This window comes from Crassostrea angulata, chromosome 9 (genome assembly GCF_025612915.1).
Source record: "Crassostrea angulata isolate pt1a10 chromosome 9, ASM2561291v2, whole genome shotgun sequence".
Lineage (NCBI taxonomy): Eukaryota > Metazoa > Mollusca > Bivalvia > Ostreida > Ostreidae > Magallana > Magallana angulata.
Genome location: NC_069119.1, coordinates 10,127,507 through 10,151,282, shown reverse-complemented (window position 1 = coordinate 10,151,282; position 23,776 = coordinate 10,127,507). Strand labels below are relative to the sequence as shown.

General features: G+C 32.5%; 1 protein-coding gene and 1 pseudogene across 1 annotated transcript; one reads left to right on the top strand and one right to left on the bottom strand.

Annotated features, from left to right (window-relative positions):
- Positions 1 to 341: 341 nt before the first annotated feature.
- LOC128163043 (uncharacterized) lies at positions 342 to 15,172 on the top strand. The gene is made up of 14 exons (XM_052826502.1): positions 342 to 594; positions 2,240 to 2,340; positions 9,456 to 9,601; positions 9,852 to 10,064; positions 10,442 to 10,551; positions 10,810 to 10,952; positions 11,511 to 11,681; positions 12,261 to 12,388; positions 12,910 to 13,064; positions 13,292 to 13,362; positions 13,524 to 13,668; positions 13,959 to 14,243; positions 14,575 to 14,784; positions 14,876 to 15,172. The coding sequence occupies exons 1-14, from the start codon at positions 342 to 344 to the stop codon at positions 15,091 to 15,093; spliced, it is 2,349 nt and encodes a 782-aa protein (XP_052682462.1). The 3' UTR covers positions 15,094 to 15,172.
- Positions 15,173 to 18,330: 3,158 nt separating this feature from the next.
- LOC128163046 (uncharacterized) lies at positions 18,331 to 21,695 on the bottom strand (annotated as a pseudogene).
- Between the last annotated feature and the right edge of the window lie 2,081 nt (positions 21,696 to 23,776).

The window sequence follows — 23,776 nt, the reverse complement described above, 5'->3', positions numbered from 1 at the left end:
TATACTTTGTCATATTTCTCATGTTGATAAACTCTGATTTTTTGTTCAAGGTGATCAGTAGTGCATGGAAAATAACACCCCCCCCCCCCGAAATGTATAAATTACTTTGATTGACAAGCGTTACCCGAGAACCGTTAGCGCATCACATAGTCGCAGTCTATCCTTCAAACCTTTGCTGAGCGTGAACTCATTTTGTTAATTGCAAAACATTAATTTACAGAGATGTTTATCTAAATAAAAAGTTATTTTTCTCAGTATAAACGTCCATTACAACCGTATGCGCATTTCACAGAGGTAAAGATATCTATAGACCTTCGAAAGAAACCGAAAACGACTAACTGATGAATTCTGTTCGATTTTGTCTGGTGTTGTTGATATTCTTACCTGGGGTTTCCTGTGCGTTTAATCATAAGGTGGTTTCATCATGCAGTGAGCATGAAACCGTTTGCAGTTTTAAGTTTGATGTACGGTACACGTTTTCAATGGTATACAATGACGAAAAGGGATACGCCAAACCTATCGTAATTCGAAATGGGACATTGCTGAAAAGATCATCATATAACAAAGAGGAATTTAAACTCCTGACTCCGAAGGGTGAGTCTTTCTTTTCTATTAAATAGTGTGACAGTCTCTTTCACTCTCCTTCTTTTTCTATTAAATACTTTCTCTATCACTCTCCTTCTTTCTCTTTTGGGATTGAAAAGGTGTTTATGAAATTTATTTTTTAAAGGAATATGAGGGTTTCTTTTAATCAATTATACAATTTATCATCAAATCAATTATGCAAAAAAATGTGAAATAACTTAACAGAAATTGATTGGTTTTTTTTTAAAATGGTTTTTTGTATCCATGTAATTTTTATAAAATATGTAACTTATTTCTCTTGTAACGTACTCGTCATACCTAAAAAATAATGGGGTAAATAAGCGCGTCGGTTGATAGTTTGTGAATCGGAAAGGATATTAAAGAACACAAACATTTGACATATGAAGATTTCAGTTAAGAGCATTGTTTGAAAAAACGATTTCAGTTAACGTGATGCTTGCCTTACCCCATTCCCCCACACCCACCCTCTAATACTAATATTCTGAACACCTTGAAACATAAACATCAAAAAGTATTATAGAATTGTATTTACATATTTTATCTTTGAAGAGGCATTATCAATACTACAGAATTAAAACAAACGTATCGTATAAGTAGTTGTGTAACTTGTTTGTCATTTATTTGATTAATGTGTATCGCGTGACAATTAATCTGTGTACATGTGCTTACTGCTGCAAGGTATCAATTGCACGTTATGTAAAAAATAATCAGTGCAAAAGAGTTACAACATTACAATATATATATATATATATATATATATATATATATATATATATATATATATATATATATATATATATATATATATATATATATATATATATATCACAAAACATGAAATTCCTAAAGAAATATCAATTCTGATAGGAATTCATAAAATCCGATAGGATATCTTCATTTTCTTAAGGAAAAATACCTGTCTGAATCAAATTCCAACAGGAAATACCATTCCTATAGGATTTTTTGAAAATCCTATTGGATTCAATATTTCCGGTAGGAGAATCCTTTTTTCTATGGGAGTTATTATTTTTCTATGGGATATTAATATCTCACCTGTCAGGTGTAATGCATTTAAAACAAAAGTGGTTATATACTCTCTAGAAAATGGTCTATCATTTGGTAAGTATGGATTTTTCCGAAACCGCATCTTAAGCGGGCGTTAAAATGAAATGCCACCTTGGCACTGGCTTCATCATCCGGCATGTTGTAAATAGAATAATTTTGTTATTATTTGTTAATTTATTATGCTAGTACTTTGACTTCATCTACTCTTTTATTGTTTATTTTTAATATAGCGTGTTCAGAATTATTTTTGTCAATTCAGTTTATAACTAAAAATGTTTGGTGCTTATTCAAATATCAAAAAGCAGAAAAACAAAACAAAATGCACCTCTAAATGCTTACTGCTTTTTCCTATTTAAAGAATTCGTTCAATTTCTTTTTAAAAAGGCATGCTGTGGAATCAATCAATTTTCGTGAATTGCTTAAATTTTGCAGGTTTGTGGGACGTAATTTCACATAAATTGATCCACCACAAACTCTAATAATTCCACAGTTCTGCACATCCCTGTTGTTAAAGCGCATCCAATCTAAAGATCTTAAGCACATCAATTGTATTAAATTTGTTTTTCAGAACTTGAGCAAGTGTTGACGGTAGATGGAGTTTACAAACTTCTTTTCAGCATAAATGGAGAATTTCCAGGTCCACCGATTGTTGTTTATGAAGGACAAACGGTAAGTATTTATTCAAGCATTAAATGGGTTTTTTCTGGATGTCGTCCATCTCATAACACAGCTGGACGTGCAGACAAATTGACTACCGCACGTTTGCGCGGTATGATTATTTGTCTGCACGGCCTGGTGTGTTTAAGAACCGACGACATCCGAAAACAAATTCAAAAATTCAATCAAGAAGTTAGCATTCAATGCTTACATTTATTTGTATATACTGATGTCAATTTGTATGAAATATTTGTTTATTGTCGCTTTAAAGCCATTATATACGCCCTTTGTGGGGAACATGAAACATGCATGGAACATCCATATCAACATGTTATTTAGTACGCTTCGGCGACTAGAAACTTTAGAGAGAAAAATATTTTATTAACGTATAGTTATGAAAAAACGATTATTTCCCTTAAGTACATTTTTTGTTTATTGTTAATGTTAGTGTGATCGTTTCATTTAATCTTGCAATGATAAACGTATTCAAAATGTGCAATGACCTTTATACTTGTGTTCATGAGCCTTGACAAGGCTTACCCGTCTCTAAGTGTGTTAAAAGGAAATTGATCGTCTCAGATTTCCAATGCAAACAAAATGGAAATTATATTACATATAAACATACGCTCTTTCTTTAATGGTATAATCTAATACTAAAATCATACCCTATTTGAATACAATGTTACATAAAATATATGAATTGACTTTGTTGACGTAAATAAAAACATTTTAGTGTTACTCCCGGTATTGTTAAAAAATGATATTTTTGTTATTCCAGTAAGATGATGATATTGTTTGGAAAGTTCATTTAAAGGACGTTCTCTCATTTACAGGTCGATAATCCATCATTATTTCGTTAACTTAACGAGGCCGGGTCTAATTTGTTCTGCCCTAGATATTTGGATGAAACTTTTCACATGAATTTCTACTGATATAATTATTATTTTAAGATTAAAAAATAAGACATTTACCACACCGTTTGTTTAGGGGGTCATCTCAAAGTGTGTTAATCTTTAACATAGGACCCTATTGGATTTTGCTTGAAATGTATCAATTTTGCATATTTTTTTACATTTTTTCAAAACTTCTGCCCTAGGGATTTCTTTTTCTGTTCTACGTATTAAAGTTATTGCTAAAAGGCATCAAATGGTCAAATAAAAAAAAACCTTTTACCCTCTGGTTTGTTCCAGGGGTCTTATCAAAGTTGATTTTTGTATGAACAATTTCCCAGATTCGTCAGATAATGGCTATTTTTTATTTGACAAACGCGGAAAAGGTGATCTAAATAGTATTATTAAAACATTCAGACATATTTAAGTAATAAAAAATATATAACATCACATATTAAGGGCCATTGATATAAAATACATGGTTACTGTCTGAAATATATGAATTTAGCTATATTTAGGCGGGTTAAGAAAACGTGACAGAAGGCTAGGCTTGCTGAACACTCTTCACGTTTTCGACCCGAGCCCTAATATAGCTTATACTTCGAGACATTTATGTTTATTCCACAATATAACATTATTTTTACGCATCAAACGAGATATTTTCAACAATTGTCGCTTAATATCTGCAGTTGAAACTATCACGCCATGGCGTCAACCAAGCAAAAAGATGACGTCACAATACAAATGAAACGCTGCGCGAAAGCGTGCGTACTCGTTCTGTACTCGGCCTCGTTAAGTATAACTTTTTCCAATACCTATAATGATAAAATATAAAATCCTAAATATCTTCTTGTTAGATCTTTAGATATATAAAATGGTTTTAAACAATGACATTGTCACCAATGATGGTTGATGTATTGTCACAAATGCAAGAGTAAAATTCAGATTTGAACTTTAACTCCTCTACACAGATTCAATAATCGTAAGGTGTAGGACATTTCATCTTATGCTAATGTCAAATATTGATAATTGATTAATCTACTAAATTTAGGTCGTCTACAAACATTCTGTTTTTAATTTAAATGAGAATAGTGACGAATGGGTTAATTAAAAAAAAGTTATTATGTATTGTTTTGAGTTTCACGAACCGCAGCCTACCATTGCAGGTTAAGTGTGCATTATTTAACCTATGTCTTTCATACATCTTCCAAAAATGAGGTTGTTCACTTTTAAAAAACACAATTCTAGAATAAGTGTACAACGGTAGATCCCAAACTAATGTCACACTATGCACTGCATTTCACACTGGCACTGTATTGTATAAAATGAAACATCAAATCTTTTCTTATTAAAATTTTAATTTGAAGTAAAATTTTGATTAAATTTCGCTGAACGTTTAACAAGATATTTATGTTTTTAGCATGATATATACGTGATATCGCTGCGTCATGAAATTTACGTCTTTTTTAAGGTTTGTATTTATGAATGAATTACATGCTTCAATATATTTAAAAAAGCCCTCAACAACACAATATTTTGAAACATACACAATACAGACCTTTTCTCTAACTGTCTCAAAAAATTACGGAACGTTACCATCCACTTCAGATACGCAATACCTTTTGTCTCTAGATCAAAGAATAAAAAGACCTGACTTGGGAATAGCGCTTCGAGGCATTTTTTGTTTGCTTCGATGGATAGAAGTCACTAGAAAATGTACTGAAATTGATTTATCAACCTAAAATTGAGAGCGCGTGAACAAGATACCCTAAACGTGGTTCCAATATATAATAAAGGCATATAAGTCATGTTCATAAATAAATAAGAAAGACCGAAGATATACGCTCTGGAGGAAAGTTTAAGCTGGGTTCTTACGGCATGAGCTATATCATAAAGATATGTTCATGACTTCTTGAAGAGACCGCGACAAACTGATTAAATAACATTTAATTCATATACAATGTACTACCCCATCAATTACAAAAATAGTTAATAGTTACCCTATAAAAATGGGGGAAAAGTTATATAGAGTATTGAAGCCATTTTTATAGAGTACTAAATTACGAAATTCTACCAGAACGCCGAAGATCTAGAAATGACGTCGCTAGCGTGCGGCGACTATCCTTACCTCACGCTCTACACAATATATATCGTCTTCAGAAATATCTGAATAGAAATAGGTATATGTCTCAAAGCACAAGTTTTTGTCACTTTTCGGGGACTTATCGCATTTGTAATATTACTTTTTGATCAATCATTGTATATATTTCCAATGGTTATTTTCTTCCTTCTGATTTGCTGACAATAGAACCGTAATATCAACATGTTATTTAGTTCACTTCCGCGACAAAAAAAGTAGTTCTATGAACTTTGGAGAGAATATTTTTTTATTAATGAATAGTTTTGATTAAACGATCATTTTACATAAGTACATTTTAGATTTATTATGCTAGTTTGAACATTTCATTCAATCTTACAATGATTAATATGTTCAAAATGCACAATAACCTTTATACTTGTGTTCATACGCCGTGAAAAGGGTTTGCCGCCTCTAAGTGTGTTTGCAGGAAATTGAGCGTCGCATATTTCCAATGCAAACACAATGGAAATTATCATATATATAAACATGCACTCTAATTGTATAATTCAACTTTAGTACTTTTCTGAATACATATGATAATAAAATATATTATCCTAAAGATCTTTAAGCTAGATCTTTAAATATAGAAAATTGTTTTAAACAGTTACATTGAGACCAGTAATAGTTAATGTATTGTTAAAAATGCAGATAGCTAATGTATTGTTACAAATGCAAGAGTAACATTCAGATTTGACTTTTAACCCCTCTACGCAGAATCAATAATCGGAAAGTATATGTCATTTTATTTCATGCTAATGTCAAATATTGATAATTGATTAATCTACTAAACTTAAGTTGTCTACAGACATTTCGTTCTAATTCAAGGAGAGTGGTGAAAAATGAGATACATGTACAATGTAATTAATAAAGTTATTGTGTTTTTTTTAGCTTTACGAACCGCAGTCTAAAGTGCATTATTTAACATATTTATTTCATAAGTCTACCAAATTTTTTACTGATGAGATAAGAAAAAAAAGATGCGTAGTTTGTTGCTAAACATGAGTTTGCTAATCTTTAAAAAGCATATCTAAAATAAGAGTATACATTTCCGATGGTGATTTTCTTCCTTCTGATTTGCTGAAAACGTTACTCCTAAATCATGTGACTCTGTTGGTTTTGAGCGAAACGTAGATGGTGGAATGATTGAGAATGTTTCATAATGAAGTACGTGATTATTTCCTATCTGGGTCTGCTTTTACCTGCCCTCATTTTATGAAATTTATCACATATTATGAATTCTCGTGGTTGCAGCTGACATCTAAGGACTTTTATGTAAATGTAATGTGGATTACCATGTATTTATGTAATTTAAATGTCCTGCAAAGAATTTAAAACGTTTTTAATCAGTTGTCAAAATAGAAGAAAATATTTTTAGCATCTAACACAAAGCCCCAAAAAGTTAATTTACACAAAAATAGTCCGAATGATTGGATTGCACACCGTGACAGAACTACTATTTAGTCTTTTTTTCCTGATAATCCAAATCTAGACTCCGCCCTAAAGTTTCAGTCATGTGAATCGATTTTTATGCTAATGACCCACGTGGCTAAGGTTTCATAACTTTTTTCACATCACTGAACTTTATGAATGCAGTTTATGTAACTCTTACATAAGGACATAATTTATTGTAATCAACTGATACGGTTTCTTACATTATGTTGCTAAACATCATCAATTATTGAGATGAAAATATTCTTTATAAATCTCCAGAAGTTAATCACCGACCTTGAATATTTTTTGTGCTTGTTAAGCCATGAGACAATTTGACACAGTTTTTGTAAAGTGCAATTCTTATTTAATGCACCAAGAGGATATTAATCTCCAATCTATATGTTAGAAGCTCTTTCATTCACAATATTGCTTTGTAAATATGCATTTTACCCAAACCCATTTGGTCTTTTATATCAATTATAAAACTATAAAAAAAAATCTCACTTGAAAATTCTGCAAATACAAATGTAACAATACCTGGGAGGGCAAAACCGCATGAGAAACTGTATGTGTAATTTCCAATTTCTTCTCTACATTTAATTTAATAAGAAATAATACTTTTTTATCTGAATAAGTGTCTTTGCACCCGAATAACATATACAATGTTTATCTATTATATATCGTTCCAATATGTCCAAAAACATTAAAATACATTTCATAAAGTTTTTGACTTTTTGGGTAATGTGTCACCATGACCGACCCTCTGATCAGTAACAACAACAATACTTTATGCAATACAAAAACTACAAATGTACAAAAAAGTATCAGCAATACAAGACGCGAGACGGTCCTTAGGCTCTAATCCTCCTGTCTCCGCCCATCACCACGCTACCCTGAATCATCGTCCATTGTGTCCACTGTGTCCACCAGTTCACCACTTCACCTGCTCAAGGTAATCAACTATCGGAAACTCTTCCGGTCGTCCACCATAGGCCGTCAGTCACCATCACCTCTCAGGCCAATACACAGAGCCTCGTCCATGCATAGAATGTGACTAACCCCGGGAACCTTTAATTATAATGCTTACATAAGTACAATGTATTAATGACCATGACCGGTCTCCATATAATACATTTAAACAGAGTGAACTCTCGACAATTATATATATGTTTACATACCGTAGCGAATGGCACAAGTAGAAATTTAAATTACACTACATACTAAATATCTAAACAAAACATGACATTATTAGACTATAATGTACAAATATTGCGATATATACGTGGCATACACGTGGCACTGTTAAACATACAACGTTAAGGTAACATTCATGTGGCAACTCTTGTCCGCTATTTATAGTAATATAAAGTATTACTAATAAGCTTTAAGAGTTACAGAAATGAAATGAATAAAAGCAAACTTACCCCGTCTGGAGATTTAATTACCAGGCAATTACAAAACTAAATACACGTGGTCAGATTCGTGTGGGGAAATCGTGCGCTCTGTCCAGAACTGCAAAATTCGAACCTTATAAAGCCCTACCAATGCGGGTAGAATGACCCAGGTTGAGTCTATTATGCTGACCAATGCCAAACTGAAAAACATGAGGCCCCATACGGGATAAAAATGAAAAGTCTATCGAAACACTGGGGTTCAGTACGGGATAAATCTACTACATATAAAAACAACTTACACTACAGCAATTACTAGGATTTGATTGTCACATAATGATTCCGCTGTCTTATCGGAAAAAATTCCAAAAATAAGCAAGTTTAAGAAACATTCTTTGGTGAAGATTTTATTACACATAGTGAAACAGGTGAATGAAAGCACCAGCACCAAAAATAGGGGCGATCCAGTTTCAATTTTGTTTTACGTGACATCCAAATAATATTATTATTGATATTCAAAGCTACACACAAACTTTTATTTTTTTGATTGTTAAATGGTACATGTATATTCATCGTTAAAAGGTAAAGATTACACAAATAAACCTCTTGTATGCCCCTAATTTGAAAGGTTTTTTTTTTAAAAAAAGATTTTTTAGATTAGAAAGGAATTTATTTTTTATGTTAAGCTCTATCTCGAGTTGTTGATTAGATGTCACAATTTTAATTTCCATTTTATTATTTTTTTAATCAATGTATTCCACGCTTATTTTAATCAGAGTGAAAAATCGTTTTCAGTCTTTTTTATGATGTTTACGTCCATCTGTTTCTTGTCTAGTTAAGTGTTTTAATTTATCTGTGTTACAAACTTCTGTTGGATATGATGTCAAGCCTAAGTGTATCCTAATTCATTATTTCACTGGTCTCAATTCTTGGGTTTTTGAAAACATTTATTTCCTTTACCTTAATTGTCCCGCAACAATATACGGTGGTTTCATCAATATTTGTTGAATAACAATTTTCGTGGATCTCGTTGTTAAGGTTTTCCATGGAATTCAATTTTCATTGAAGTGCAATTTCTACTAACAACATGCATTGATAGGGTCATTGGCCATGAATATAGGTATCCTTAAAATTGTGATTTTCACTTTATTTACGAAAATTGATACCCTTGAATATTAATGAAACCACAGTAGAAACGACTATTTAAACATATATCAGACTGTCCAGTACCTTATATAAAAAAATCCTGTCGAAGTCAAAACTTGATGATTATAGATAGAGGTCCTGGTGAGGAACCACCTCTCTAACGAGGTCTTCACTATCCACTGGCACGGCATGCACCAGAAACACACGCCTTGGATGGACGGGGCTTCCATGGTATCTCAATGTCCAATTGGACCAGGTCAGAGCTTCATGTATAGGTAAGTAATCAAACCTTTAGCTCAAACATTCCATCAAAGCAACAAACCTTGATTTAATAGAAGAGTATTAATTGTTTTTAGAATAAAAAAGGTTAATAAAAACTTAGTATTGAGATTCTTTTAAAAATTTAGATTTGTAAAACTTTGCAGAGAACGGTTATTTTTTCAACATCAGCATGCCAACATGACTCTCTTTAAGTGTGGAAACATTTCAAATCATCTATTGTTAATTTGAGAATGTTTTTTGAAGATTTAAGGCTGACCCAGCAGGTACCCACTGGTACCACGCCCATCAGGGGTCATTGAGGGGGGACGGGCTGGCGGGACCCCTGATAGTCCTCCCACGCAAAAAACGGACGGATCTACCCAGGGTAGAGGACGATTTCATCATTGTTATACAAGATTGGAACAGAAACAAATCTTCACTCGAAAATCACGAAATCCATGCATGGAACATGCATCTGTATGTTAGGTGTATTACTGTGCAGCCATAAATTCGCGTGTTCTTGTGTGGAGCTTCATGAATGTGTTAGAGAGAGAGAGAGAGAGAGAGAGAGAGAGAGAGAGAGAATTTTAAAAATCGTGATACTAGTATTAAAACAAACGTTTATCAATTCAAGTATCGAAATTAATATCTTTAATTGGACAACTTGTGTATGATATTAACAAGATATTCTGTTTAAGATTTGACTATTGTATCGACAAGAATAAGGGGAAAAGGATGTCTACAAAGGGTCGTATTGTATTAAAAAATTTGAATGACTTTTCTAGCAATTTACATCATACACCTTTTAAAATGTTTTTAATAATGTAAAAAGGAATGTATTTGTCTTTCTGTAGTTATGCCGACGACTTTAATTGTACCGGAAGCTGCTACGTTATGACACATACCACGGACGGAACCAACATGGGCTTGGACCCTGCACATTCCGGACTAATTAACGGAAAAGGTATGTCTCACATCAATTGCAGGTTGGCTTAGTTAGTGTACTTTAAGTATATTTTTATGTATTTTATAGTGTCGACTAAAACAGATAGTCTTTAAGTTTGTAAATATTTTGAATGTACACATATTATATCTTAGGACGCTGTAACTTTTTTTGAATACATGTCATCCATAGTTTTGGTGATATTTTGCCCTTTACATTTTGAAGTTTCGTAATACCAATGTTCATATTTCATATAAGAGCTATTATGGTGTTATTTAGGTCACTATTACCCGGATGAAACAGAAAAACCTTTAGATCCTGAACTTCCTCTCGAAACATTCAAAGTGAAACCAGATAAGCACTATAGACTCCGGATCATAAATGTTGCCATGTTTGTGTCTTTCCGATTTTCTATCGACGAGGTTTGTATAAAACTTTACAATAATATTATAAAAAATTATTATCAAAGTTATTCTTGAACATAAATGCACGTTGATGCTACAGGGCTCACAATTTTTTGTCATGTTAACAAGGCTCGTGCCCTGTTTTTGTGTAGATAGATTAATATACATATACCTGTAAAATCTTGTTTCAAGCTGATTTGTCTATTTTCTTTTTCATTTTAAGCATAAACAGTCCTTACGTTAATCACATTCATCTTTAGGTCTCAAACTGGAATTCACACTTCAACAAATGTAAACATTGTAAGCTCTGTAACTCGCTCATAACTCAACGAAAAACGTCCAAATTGTTGGTGCCTATTAACATGTCTTACTGGAGCATTTTAAACATTAAAATCAGGAAAAAAATATTTGACTAATATCATGATCATCCTCCTTCAAATATCAAAATATGCCACATCTTATATTTCAATATACATGTAAATATACACATCTTTTTCAAGATAACTTAATCAAATGAATCCATTCTTATCCAAGGTAGAGTCAACGTTTCTGACATGTTTTAAATTTCCTTTTAAGCACCTGTTGCATGTCATTGCAACTGATGGACATGACGTCGAGCCGGAAACTGCACAGTCAATCGTTATTTCGAGTGGAGAGAGATATGATGTCTTGGTTCAAACCAAGCCATACTCAATGAAAAACTACTTTATTCAACTAGGAGACATGGAAGTCAAAAACAGACAAGATGTACAAAGAAACATTGATGTTATATCTTACCTATGTCTGCGTTTTTTTAGCTATTTGCAATATCGTAATTTTTTTTCAAATTGTATTACAAGATTATTGATTATATAGAACTTCTATTAGTAATTGATTTTGGGGAGGCTTTTCAGCAGCCCCTGTTGAAGCAATGTTAATTCTTGTCGTCTTTACAAAAAGTGTACATACTAAATGTACATGTATATATTTCATAGTTATACATTTTTAATCCTATAAAACGCTATTTGATTTAGTTATATGAATACATCATTTTAGTGTGTTTAAACTACATTCATAATTATCACTATAGCGCATTTCTGCGGCAAAATGTACTCTGAAAAATAAGCTGATATTCCTAGAAACAACAAAATTGTTGCATGATCTAGCAATGAATTGATTCTGCGTGCAATACATGCTCAGAGAAGAACTTGGTTTGAATCATAAACTGAGAAAGAAATACAACTGTTGAATGCAAATAAGCTTTGGAAAAAAATGGTTCATGTATATATTGAGGTTATGAAACGGAATGAGAGATAGTTACTTTGTCTAATGCTTGTTTTGTTGTAGGACTCTATATTCCCCAGGGTAGCCAAGGCCGTTCTTAGATATCAGGACGCTCCAGATGAGCTACCCAAGACACGTCGCCAAAACTGCACCAAAGAGAATGTATGTAAAGTCATTAACTGTCCAAATAAGTAAGTGATACCATGAACAAAATTATGTTTAGTAACTTAGATATCATAAACAAAAAACCGCTGTTTCATTTTTGCAATGATACTTTAGGAAATAAGCCACGTGTCTCAAGTTATGTCATTTTTTGTGAACTCTTCCACTTTGGGAAAAAGCCATTACATTCCCGTATTAATGTAATTAAACTTAAATCAATTGATCGATTAACGTAGATCGTAAAAACATTGATATGAAGAAATTTAATACTAAAGCTCATGGTCAGTAAATGTGAAATATGTATATTTATATAAGAAAAAAATATAAATATTCATATTTCCCTGATGAGAACCATGAAGATGTATTGTCAGCTACTTTAAGTAGATTTGCTAGGAAATTGATTTTTCTCCTAATATACGTTTGTTAATTTCATACATTAAGTGGCTAAGATTGAGCAAAATGAATAAGACTTTGCTCTGGTAAATACTGAAATTGTTCAACAAGATTCTGAAGAGAGTCAGTATATTAGGATATATCGTTTACATTGAAGATCATATCCAGAAGCTGCCAACGTTGAGTGTTTGCCTGTTTCTGATCTACGATCCACACAGGAAGTCATCGATTCCCACCCCGTCCCTGTTTCGTTAAAAGGAGGAGCTATACGAGAGGACTTTCTCAACTTTCATTTTACGACATCGACTCCTGGTATTCTAAATACGTTAATAATTATATGGACATTATCAGTATATGCACGGTTGTATCCGTTTACAGAAAATTGTGTGAATATATGATAAAAAGCTGGTATTTTTTAAAGAATTTTTTATGGTTAATCTATATTTTTTAAAGATTTTATTTTATTTATTTGATATTGATGAATGAAAAATATGATGCACAACAGATATCAAAATCATGTTCTGTTCTTTTTTTTGTAGAGCTTGTACATCCCTCGTATAAGGCGAAGATTAATGGACATGCTTTTACCACACCTATCTGTCCCCCTCAGGTATCTTATGACGGTATCGATAGGCATATTGCAAAGATTTAGATCAATTATTAAATACTGAGAATATAAATCGAATGAAATGAACGTAGCAGTATACAGTGCTATCCTCATTTTTTTCTTTCCTGAATAACTTTAAAGTTAACTTCTTTTCTTATTTAAAGTCAACATATAAACAGCAGGAAAACGCATGTATCAATGACTGTAGTCGATATGACTGTACCATACGACTGTGCAATTGTACCTTAATGCTTAACTATGACAATACGCTGATGGGATCTGCTGTACAACTCATCCTCTTAAATAGAGGTAAATAACATAGTCATATATTGTATTACTTTTGACATAGAGTTCATGATTTTTCATTATTTCAAATGCAAATTAGTAAATTATCAAAAACAATCAGTAATTACCAAACTTTTGAAATTAACCACACAAAGCCTCAGCAAAAAAAATGAAAGGTTCATTTAGGTTGAAGTGAAACTTTTAAATTCTTAAATTTTTACTAATTATACAGCTAGATAAACGATAACAGTGACCACAGAGTCAGATTAAAAAAATAATACCTGTCTAACCAAAGGCTAATGTTTGCTCCACAGATGTCATCCATGGGTCCACGGATCATCCAATTCATATCCACGGACACAGCTTTCATGTTTTGAAAATTGCATACCCTGAACTTGATCTCACAACAGGGTTGGTAACGAACTTTAGCATAGACATTGAATGCGAAACCGAGACCTGTCAAAAACCAAGATGGAGTAATAAAGAGTGGGCCGGTGGAAACCTTCCTGACCTAAATTTGCGTAATCCCCCACTCAAAGACACGGTGATGGTGCCAAGGGGAGGCTATGTGGTGCTTAGATTTTATTTGGATAATCCAGGTATATAATTGATAAACAAATTTCAGTTAAATGAAAATTTACTAAATCACAATAGTTTATATTGTAGTGATTAAGAACATTGGTAAAAGCTTTTTTTTCACTTAAAAGTTCTAAAAACTTTCAGTGGTTTCTTGAATATTATCTTTTTTGTATAAATACCTTACATAATATGCATTTAAATTTGCAAATAGTTAACTTCAATGTTACGTCTCCTAAAGATCTACGATAATTAAACTTTTGAGAAAAAATTATGCATATGCATGCCGATAGTTTTGTTTCTTGTAACATAATTATTTTCTATTACTATAATCAAAAGCTTTTTTTCTCTCAGGATTTTGGTATCTACATGGCCATATGGACGCACATCTTACGGAAGGTATGGCACTTATCATCAAAGAAGGGGAAAGAACTCTCCACCCAAAACCTCCGAAAGGCTTTCCATCCTGCGGAGATTTTACATGGACAATAAATGAGTCCCTAGGGGTTACAAATGACGGCCTAGCAAGTTTTGGATCGAAACGAAACTCAACGACCAATGATGGTTAATGTTTTCTTAATTTTGTTTGTAATGTTTGCTATTCTATGTATGTTGTGTAAGAGAAAGTTTTTTTCATTAGTTTCAATTACTTCAGATATCAGAAAAAGAAGCAAGACGAAGATTAAGACGACTTTAGAAACGGCTGTTTTTCTCATTGTCTTCTTTGGAACAGTTGCAGTAGTGTTATGTTTAATCAAAAGTATTAAATGTAAACATGTTAAAGAGGAGAATGAACTCGGAGATCCATATTGCTTGCTGAGACAGGACAAGGAATTTAATTCCAAGCTGTACGATTCTTTTGAAATTCATTAACTCTATAATGGCTTTATATGAAGAAAATGAAATCCTTCTAAAATAATAATAAACACATATTTATATATATATAGATATATATCCATATCTATATCTATCTATATATCTATCTATCTATCTATCTATCTATTTATCTATCTATCTATCTATCTATCTATCTATCTATCTATCTATCTATCTATCTATCTATCTATCTATCTATCTATCTATCTATTTTTTTTTACTTGTATCAACACTACCTTTTCTCTATAATACAAATTATAAAATAATAAGATAATAAAGATATCTAATTTCTCCTTTAAGTTGGCGTTGTTTTTTTTTTCAAAATTCAAAAGAGCAAATATAATCATTCAAAATGATGTCATTTTTTAATTGAATATTTTAACAGAAAAATATATGCCCATCCATTGAGCTTAACGACTATCAATAAAGACTGTTCAATCAATAATCTCCATTTTTTGTTCCATCTTTGAACTAAATCTTGTAAATTTTTCACTTTAAAAACCAACTCAATAATCATTGACGAAATAATGTCATTGATTAATGACGAATAAAAACTTACTACAAATGAACTGCACCACAATCAGTGAGGTCACAGACAATGACAATACATAAACTTATTAAAATGACTTATTTAATAGATACTGTGGGATCTCCATTATTAATTAAAAGCACCTGAACAATTCTGGAAATCACCAGGTAAAATATATATACGAAAATCAGGGTGATCTCACTTCATATAAACATGTAAAAACATGGCGAAAATTAAAGAAATAGAGATAATTGCTAATTTAAATTTATCGTTCAAACGAAAGACATTACTGTTTTTGCTTAGTTTCTTTCTCTATTTTCATTTTTTCTATCACGTTTTCTCAAAATTTCTCAAGTTCGGTCCCGAAATATTTCAGATTTCGTGGGTTTTGTGCATCATTTTTCTCAGAGAGTATCGAAGATAGAAATTTCAAATTCTCAATTATCAAAAACATTCTATACTCACAAAGTCTATAACTTATATAAACGTTCACCGTTAATTTTGTCGTCACCGAAGAGAAAAACCTGCCTTGTTCCAAAGTTTTTGTTTCTTACAATCTTCTGGGGTTTTATTAGTTAATAGAGACACATAAAAAGTAATTTGTTTTAAAATCAACATTGGGCATAAAAGTTGTGAAACGATAGTTCCTGCGGCGTAATGGTTGGAGTAGTGGTGTAATGCAGCGGCAACGAGCTTCAATCCTCAAGACAAAACTTTTTTCCCTATCTTCATTGTGCTCAGATTTGCGAGTTTGTCTTTTAAATGATAGATTGTATTATTTTTCGTTTCAATTCTGTTAAAAATAATTGCAATAATAAAGCCGTTTTCCCCGTAACAATATGTATATCTATTGAGATACTTGGAAATTGTTTACATTTTAAGAAAAGATAGGAAATGAAAATTATCCCAATAACTTTTTATGTTGGATTCAAACAGAAACCTCTTGTTGTTTCCAACGAGATAGCATCTACTTTAATTTACAAAAAAATATTCTTCAACAATCTTAATCACTGAATCGAATACACCCACTTGTATTATCAACAGCAATTTGCATTCTAGATAAACAACATCATTGTATTATTGAATTGGCGGATCACAGATCCGTGCTTAAGCCCCGCCCACCGTGACGACGGTTACTAAGAAGTGAAATGCCCGACATCGAAGGTAAACAATATGGCGGGCGAAATTTCCTTGAAGGACGTCCCGGACGATTTTTCGCAATCTTTTCTGAATTATAAGCCGACTTTACGTCAAAAGCAAAGGGCTATAGCGTTTGTAAAAGATGCATACATTAAATCTGTTAAAATTTTTAGAGGAGAAAATGAAAACAGCATTCAAATTACCGCTAAAATATTCAGAAGTCAGAGAAAGAGCGATGATCCCCATCACGTTAATCTCGACGTTAATATCACCGGAAAGAGTTTCAACGATGCACATTGCAGTTGCAAAGCTGGGTATGTAAACTGTTTGTTTCAAAGTTCATTTTTTTGTTGTTGACGTGTTCAAATGTTTTGTTCAATGTTGTTGTTTGAATCACATTCATTTCCATGTTACTTTTTCTTTTTTAAGTTAATGCATGCAGTTGCCATCAGCATTCAAAGGATATAAAATATTTCAAACACAAAGATGAGGTTTGTATTTTGTTGAATCTGAGAGAGAAAGAGGGAGAGAGAGAGAGAGAGAGAGAGAGAGAGAGAGAGAGAGAGAGAGAGAAAAAATGTGTTGTGTCATGTATCATAAGGCATAATTATTGATACACATAGTCTTTAGAGTGTTATTGATGAATAGTAATATACATTATGCAGGGTGTCTGGACAATGTGCGCATGTCTTAGCTGTAGTCAATGCACTGGAGCAGTGGAAGATCTCTGGGTACAAAGAGATACCATCAGAACCTTCATCAACCAGTTTGCCACAGCAGTGGGACAAACCTCGTGGGGGGGGGGGGGGATAAAAGCTGAACCAGTGTCTAAAATGATAATTTCACGTCCAACAAATTTTCACAGAAAAAGGAAGCCTGTTATCGCATCGTACATTGATACAAGGTAAATGAAAGCCTGTCACTGATACAAGATAAATATCTTTAGACCCATGTTTAATATGTGATCACAGATGGTATGTTGAATTCAATATACATAAATTAACATTTAAATTTATACAAGGATCAGATGATGACAAGAAGTTTAAGTAAGATGAATAGTTCAGGAGACTTCTTTAACCCCTGTTTCAAGATAAAACAAAAAATGACAGACCAGACTGGGATTCGAAATATAGACCGCCTTATTATATTCTATAGAATTGTGCTCAACCAACTGAGCTGTCTGGTGCTGCTATTCGAACTGTTCTGATCATCACAAACCAATAGTAGTACATATATAGTACATATATAAATGTTAATTTGTTTATTTCTTTTTTTTCAGGAAGACGGACATCAATATAGATGATACTGAAAAATTGAAGATTTTAAAGCAAAGCCCCATATCATATCTGGTTACTTCAACAGCAAACTGTACAGTAGATACATCACTTGGAGTACAGTTCATTGGTTCAGCTCTTAGTTACCATGTGAGGATTTAATACAATAATTAAAAATTTGATATACTAAATTCACATAACAAAGCAAGACAAGAATCAAGGTTCATCAGTGTTTTTATCTTGAATTAAAAAATTCATGAAGTTCATCAACAAACAACATGTCAACCATATTTGATCAATAATTGAAAAAAAAGAAAGAGTAATTTTTCCTGATAAGATTTTAAACTGCTTTATAAGAGCAATAGCACGTTCTACATGAACACGGTGTTTTGCTATTTTAACTGTTTCGGCAACTTCAGAAGCTTTCATCTGTGATGCACAGGATGCAAAAGGTGGGATATTCAATTTGAGCCCAACAGCTGCAATCTCTTTCTCTATATGGAACCCTTTGTCAGCCATTACCCCATTCCCATTCTGTAGTTTTCCACTCTGTATAAGGTCTGACAGTAATTTAAGAAAGCCACTTTCCTCTGTGATGTCCTTATCAGATATAGAACCGGCGAATTACATGGAAGAAAATATTACCGAACCTCGTGGATCAACTCCAACAAGTCCTTTCAAAGTTGTACTCGATTTATGATCAGAGTAGCATTGGCTTTGTCTATGGAGAGAACTAGGTTTTTGTACCTTTAGTTCTGTTCAGTCAATGATGATAAGGGTATTTGGAAAATCTTTCTTATAACTTTCTGGATATTTTCAATTAAAGTTTCACGATGTGGCCAAATATCTAAACTACCAAGTCTAAAAAACATGTAGTTTATCCACTGAGTAAATATTGCACTAGAGTCTTGTGAAGATATATTAAACAAATGAAAAATGTGTTGAAAATCAAAGTTTTGTCTAAGCTTAATCAAAACAAGTAAAAGTTGGTCTGTTGTTGATAGGGATTTGGAACCTTTTACAGTTTTACTCCACTTTATGGGATCTTCATCTGTTGGAACTAAAACTATGTACACTGCATCAAACTGTTCCTTTGTAAACCCAGTATAATACTTGTATTTGTGACAACCAAAACATCCCTCCTGTAATTTTTGAAGTTATAGAAACTGTTGTTGAGTGTCAGAATATTTTTGAAGCAGATTTTCCCTCTCTTCATTCAATGCTTTGTTTTCCGCAACAACAGCCAAAAGTTTAAGTTTTAACATACCATCTGCAAATTACAAAAGGGTTATAATTCATGAATTGCATTTCATAAACACATTTTTTCATAACTTGATACTAAGTTAAACATATAATTGAATATTTCATAGTAACTAAAACTTCCAAAGAGATACAGTGAATAATTTATTACAGACCTATTTTATCAATTATCTCAACCTTTTTTTAGGCACTACTGATTCAGCCAATCGCAAATCCCCGAGCTGCATGGAGATGTGGAGATACAGAATTTCCAAAGGCCCTAGCCCCTTGTGATCTCCAGAGTGTGGAGCAACTAGCACAAGAGTGGAGCAATTTTAATATAACTCAAAGTGATGCCAATGAGTTAGAAAGGTCAACTTGCATACAAAGTTCTGACCCGAGATGGTACACAGAGCGAAGTAAGAGAATTACTGCTTCCAACTTTGGACTCATAATGAGAAGGAAAAAGGACATTAATGAAACTTTCATAAAAAATACCTTTCAAAAAAAAGTTTTCATCCTCATCTACATCCTATGGGAAAGCTAATGAAATTGTTGCAAAGCAAATGTACATTAGAAATACAGGAAATCATCTTCATGAAGTTGGTTTGATAGTCAACCCTGATTTGCCTTTTCTCGGTGCAACACCTGATGGCAAAATGTGTGAAAAATCAACAACGGCTATAATTGAAATCAAATGTCCATACTCTGTCAGAGAAATTGTTTCCTCCAAAAAAATGATGATTTGTTTTCTTTACACAGTCATGCACACTGGTATCAAATCCAGGGTCAACATCTTTTACCTGGGTCCCCTTTTTGTGATTTTATTACATACACCAAGCAAGACTTCTATGTGGAACGAATTTATCCCCACAGGCCCATTATGGATGCCTTGGTAAGAAAATTGTCTGAGTTCTACATACAACACTTTAAGCCATTGTGCAAAATAATGATGCTAACTGAGTTACAAATTTGAACAATGTCTGGATGCAAATGAAAAAACTTTATTCTTACTTTAATAAGTTTTTTGTTTTAAACAAAAGGTGATATTTAAGTAAAATATGGAAAACTCTGCATTTTAAATAAACAATTAAGTTTAGATGGGGATATTACCTGAACTGTCAAATGGCGCAACAAAAGGAGTTGGACAACACTCAGGCTGAGCTGGAGGTTCTAAAGGTCCTGGCATGGCACTGGATCCAGCATTCATTTTCTGGTCTTTCCTTAAAGTTGAAACAATGAAGTTTTACAATTACTTTGAAATGAAAGGCAATAAAATATCATTTTTATGCACATTAAATATATATGAATACTTGTTTAGTAGCTTACTCAATAGCAGAAGTATCTGCAAGAATTTGTCGCTTTGATGAATATGTACTTTCACAAGAAGCATTTCTAGTAACTGTACATGCATGCACTCTTTTGGTGAGTGGTTTTCGGGCTGTGGTCACTGAGTCGTAGCTGGTAGCAACTGCAGATATTGGATCTGGATACCTGTCAGTTGGTGTTCCATCAATGAATTGCTAAGTAAAATGACAATTTTACTTTTACATTATGTAACACAAACTTAACTGGAAGTACATATTGTAACATATGAAATAAATTCACTTTCTATCAACTTCAATAATAAAAGGTATAGTTATGTAACACTATATGATGATGAGATTAAAATTTTATTAATTATCCTTAATATTTGGAATTTGATTACACATCTAGTCATCTATGCATATGATAAAAGCTAGTATCCTAATCTATACAGATGATAAGTGTAAGTTTTTGTGGTTCTATCATTTTATGTTTAACCTATATTGATTTTTTATTGAATAATATAGATTAACAGGACATTACACATTTATAACAGCTTTATAGCTTCATTATAAGTAATTCTCTCTCTCTCTCTCTCTATCTCTCTCTCTCTCTCTCTCTCTCTCTCTCTCTCTCCGAATCGACCGGAAATCTTATTGTTATGAATGGATATTATTTAATATCCTCAAAGAATTTTTTGTTTCAAATCATATTCCTTTATAAATCTAGCTATCGTAGATATGAAATAACATGGTAAATATTGTTGGATCTCCGACTGTAATCCCTGCATTATACACATGATGGTTTAAGAGGAATCTCGGGCTAAATATTAAAAAAACCTATTCTACAAATAAAAGCACTTGTATAGCTCATTTAAAAAATATTTTCAGCAAATTACCTATGAACAAACATACAGATGTTTGGCTTTTCCTCTCTCGTTCAAAATGCTTTCGTTTAACTGGTTGTGTGGCCTCCCACACAACTGTATCCACCTCTTCGCTTTTTCTAGTTGCCTGCCTGGTTTAGGAAAAGGAATGAATCGTACCCCCTACAAGACGATCGGGATACCTGTTGTCTGTGTTACATGTACCCCAACAACACCGTTTAACCATGATTATCAGTGAAATCAGACAACCTTTAAAGTCCGACAATGACTGTTGTCTGGCAAAATGGCGGCGCGTCTTTGGATACTGAGCTGCGTCATTTCATTGGCTCACGTGACATGTCAATCTAAATTCCGCAATCCGCCAATTGCAACAGAGGTGCGAAACGAAAAAAAAAGAAAAACAGTTATTATCGTCATTAAAACCAAAATCGATGTGAAAGAGACAGAAGTAAATTGTCACTTTAGCTGAGAGGAGGGCAAATAACCACATGCTAGACATCCAATCTAACGCTATACTTACAAGGTTACGATACATGCATACGATATGAAAGATTCAGGAGCCGATGTCAAATCAACCAATCGATTTATATTAAGGATGGTATTGATCTCGGAGTTTCACAATTTTCAAGATATCAAACATTAATATCATATAAAAAGAAAACAAAATAAATTTCTGAAAACCCTTAAAAATTATTGCTATTGAAATAACAATAATGTGATAATGTAAAAAAAAAAACCAGAAATTTAACGATATAAACCTCTTTTTAGATATAATGTGCGAATAAACTAAATGCCTGGCAATTTTGTTAACTGTATATACTTGTTTGCATAAAAAGGAAAGACGTCCAACACACACAAATACACACTATCAAAACATTTATCATTTTGACAATTTTCGTGAGATGCATCAAAGCTTTTTACCTTATGAAGTTCTCGACCCTGTCTAATACAATGACTGATGTGGGCCAGGTATCAAATTGTCTGATCTTATTCCACTGTATTGCGCTTTTGTTCAAGTACTTCTATTACCATGAAAGAACATTTTATCTCAGAACATTACCGCTAGAAGTTCATGGGAATTGGACCATCATTACAAAAAAATAATCTAAACAAAATTTCGATGAAGGCTTGACTATGAAGGTTTAATTGTCACCAATAAACAGAAAATCATAAGCCATTCAGACTTCATATGAAATATGAATTACTAACTTAAAACTTTAAAATTCATTAAAAAGAGCAAAATGTGTTTGAATGTTCTCAAGTTATCATTTTCAAGGTATGAATCAAAAGTGTAAATATTTACAATTAAGCGTTTATTAAACTGAGTCATCGAATGTTTTACATTTGGAATGATTATACTATTTGATATTAACGATGTTGCTTCATTTTACATGTAGATGAACAGTATGTGCAAAAAAAAGACCCCCCCCCCCCCCGATAAACAATTACTGTACCATTCAGCCATTTAAAAACATTACAAAAGCTCGTTTTTGAAATGTTATGGTCTTAAATTAACATATCTTATACAAAAAGAACAGTAAACAAACCCTTCAATTTTTAAAATAATCATAACTATTGTCTTAAATTTGACGTTGTTTGAAATCTCTGTGGCTTTTAAAGAATATGTAAGCGATGAATTACCTCTTTCTGGGAAGTAAAGGTATTCACAATTTTTATAATCAATCTTTTATACCACACAATATCCCAAAGGACGACATTGAAATAAATGATAAAGTAAATGAGACCTTTTAACTTAACATCTAGGATTTTCAAATATATTTAGAAAAAAACAGGGGTTTTATACCATTTAAATTTTAGAGCGAAACTTCTTGTGATAATTATAGAACGTTATTGGTCGGGGTATTCTTAAAAGGAAATGATATATGAAGACTATCTGACATGGAATCATCAAGGATTTTTAAATGTAAAAGACGAATAACAAGTCTTTTTAAGTAATGTTCAACATAAATAAAAATCTATTAAAGGCTAAACTTTGCGGTTCATCAAATGCAAAATTATTGTTCATAAAACAATTACGAATTTGACATTTACATTCAGGTGGAAATAGTATTGTGTAAGGAAAAATGACACTGGCAGGAAAACAGCTGTTTTGTATCTACAATAAATGATGCCATTTTCTCAGAAATAAGAAATATTCGATACATTTGAATTTGTTCCTTTAAAGATTCCCTCTATGTTAGTATCTGAGTAGGGATATAAGATATGCATATACATGTACTGCCATGTATCTCATCCACACATCTGATTAAATAGATAAACTTGACAGTATCCAGTAAATTCACGCCG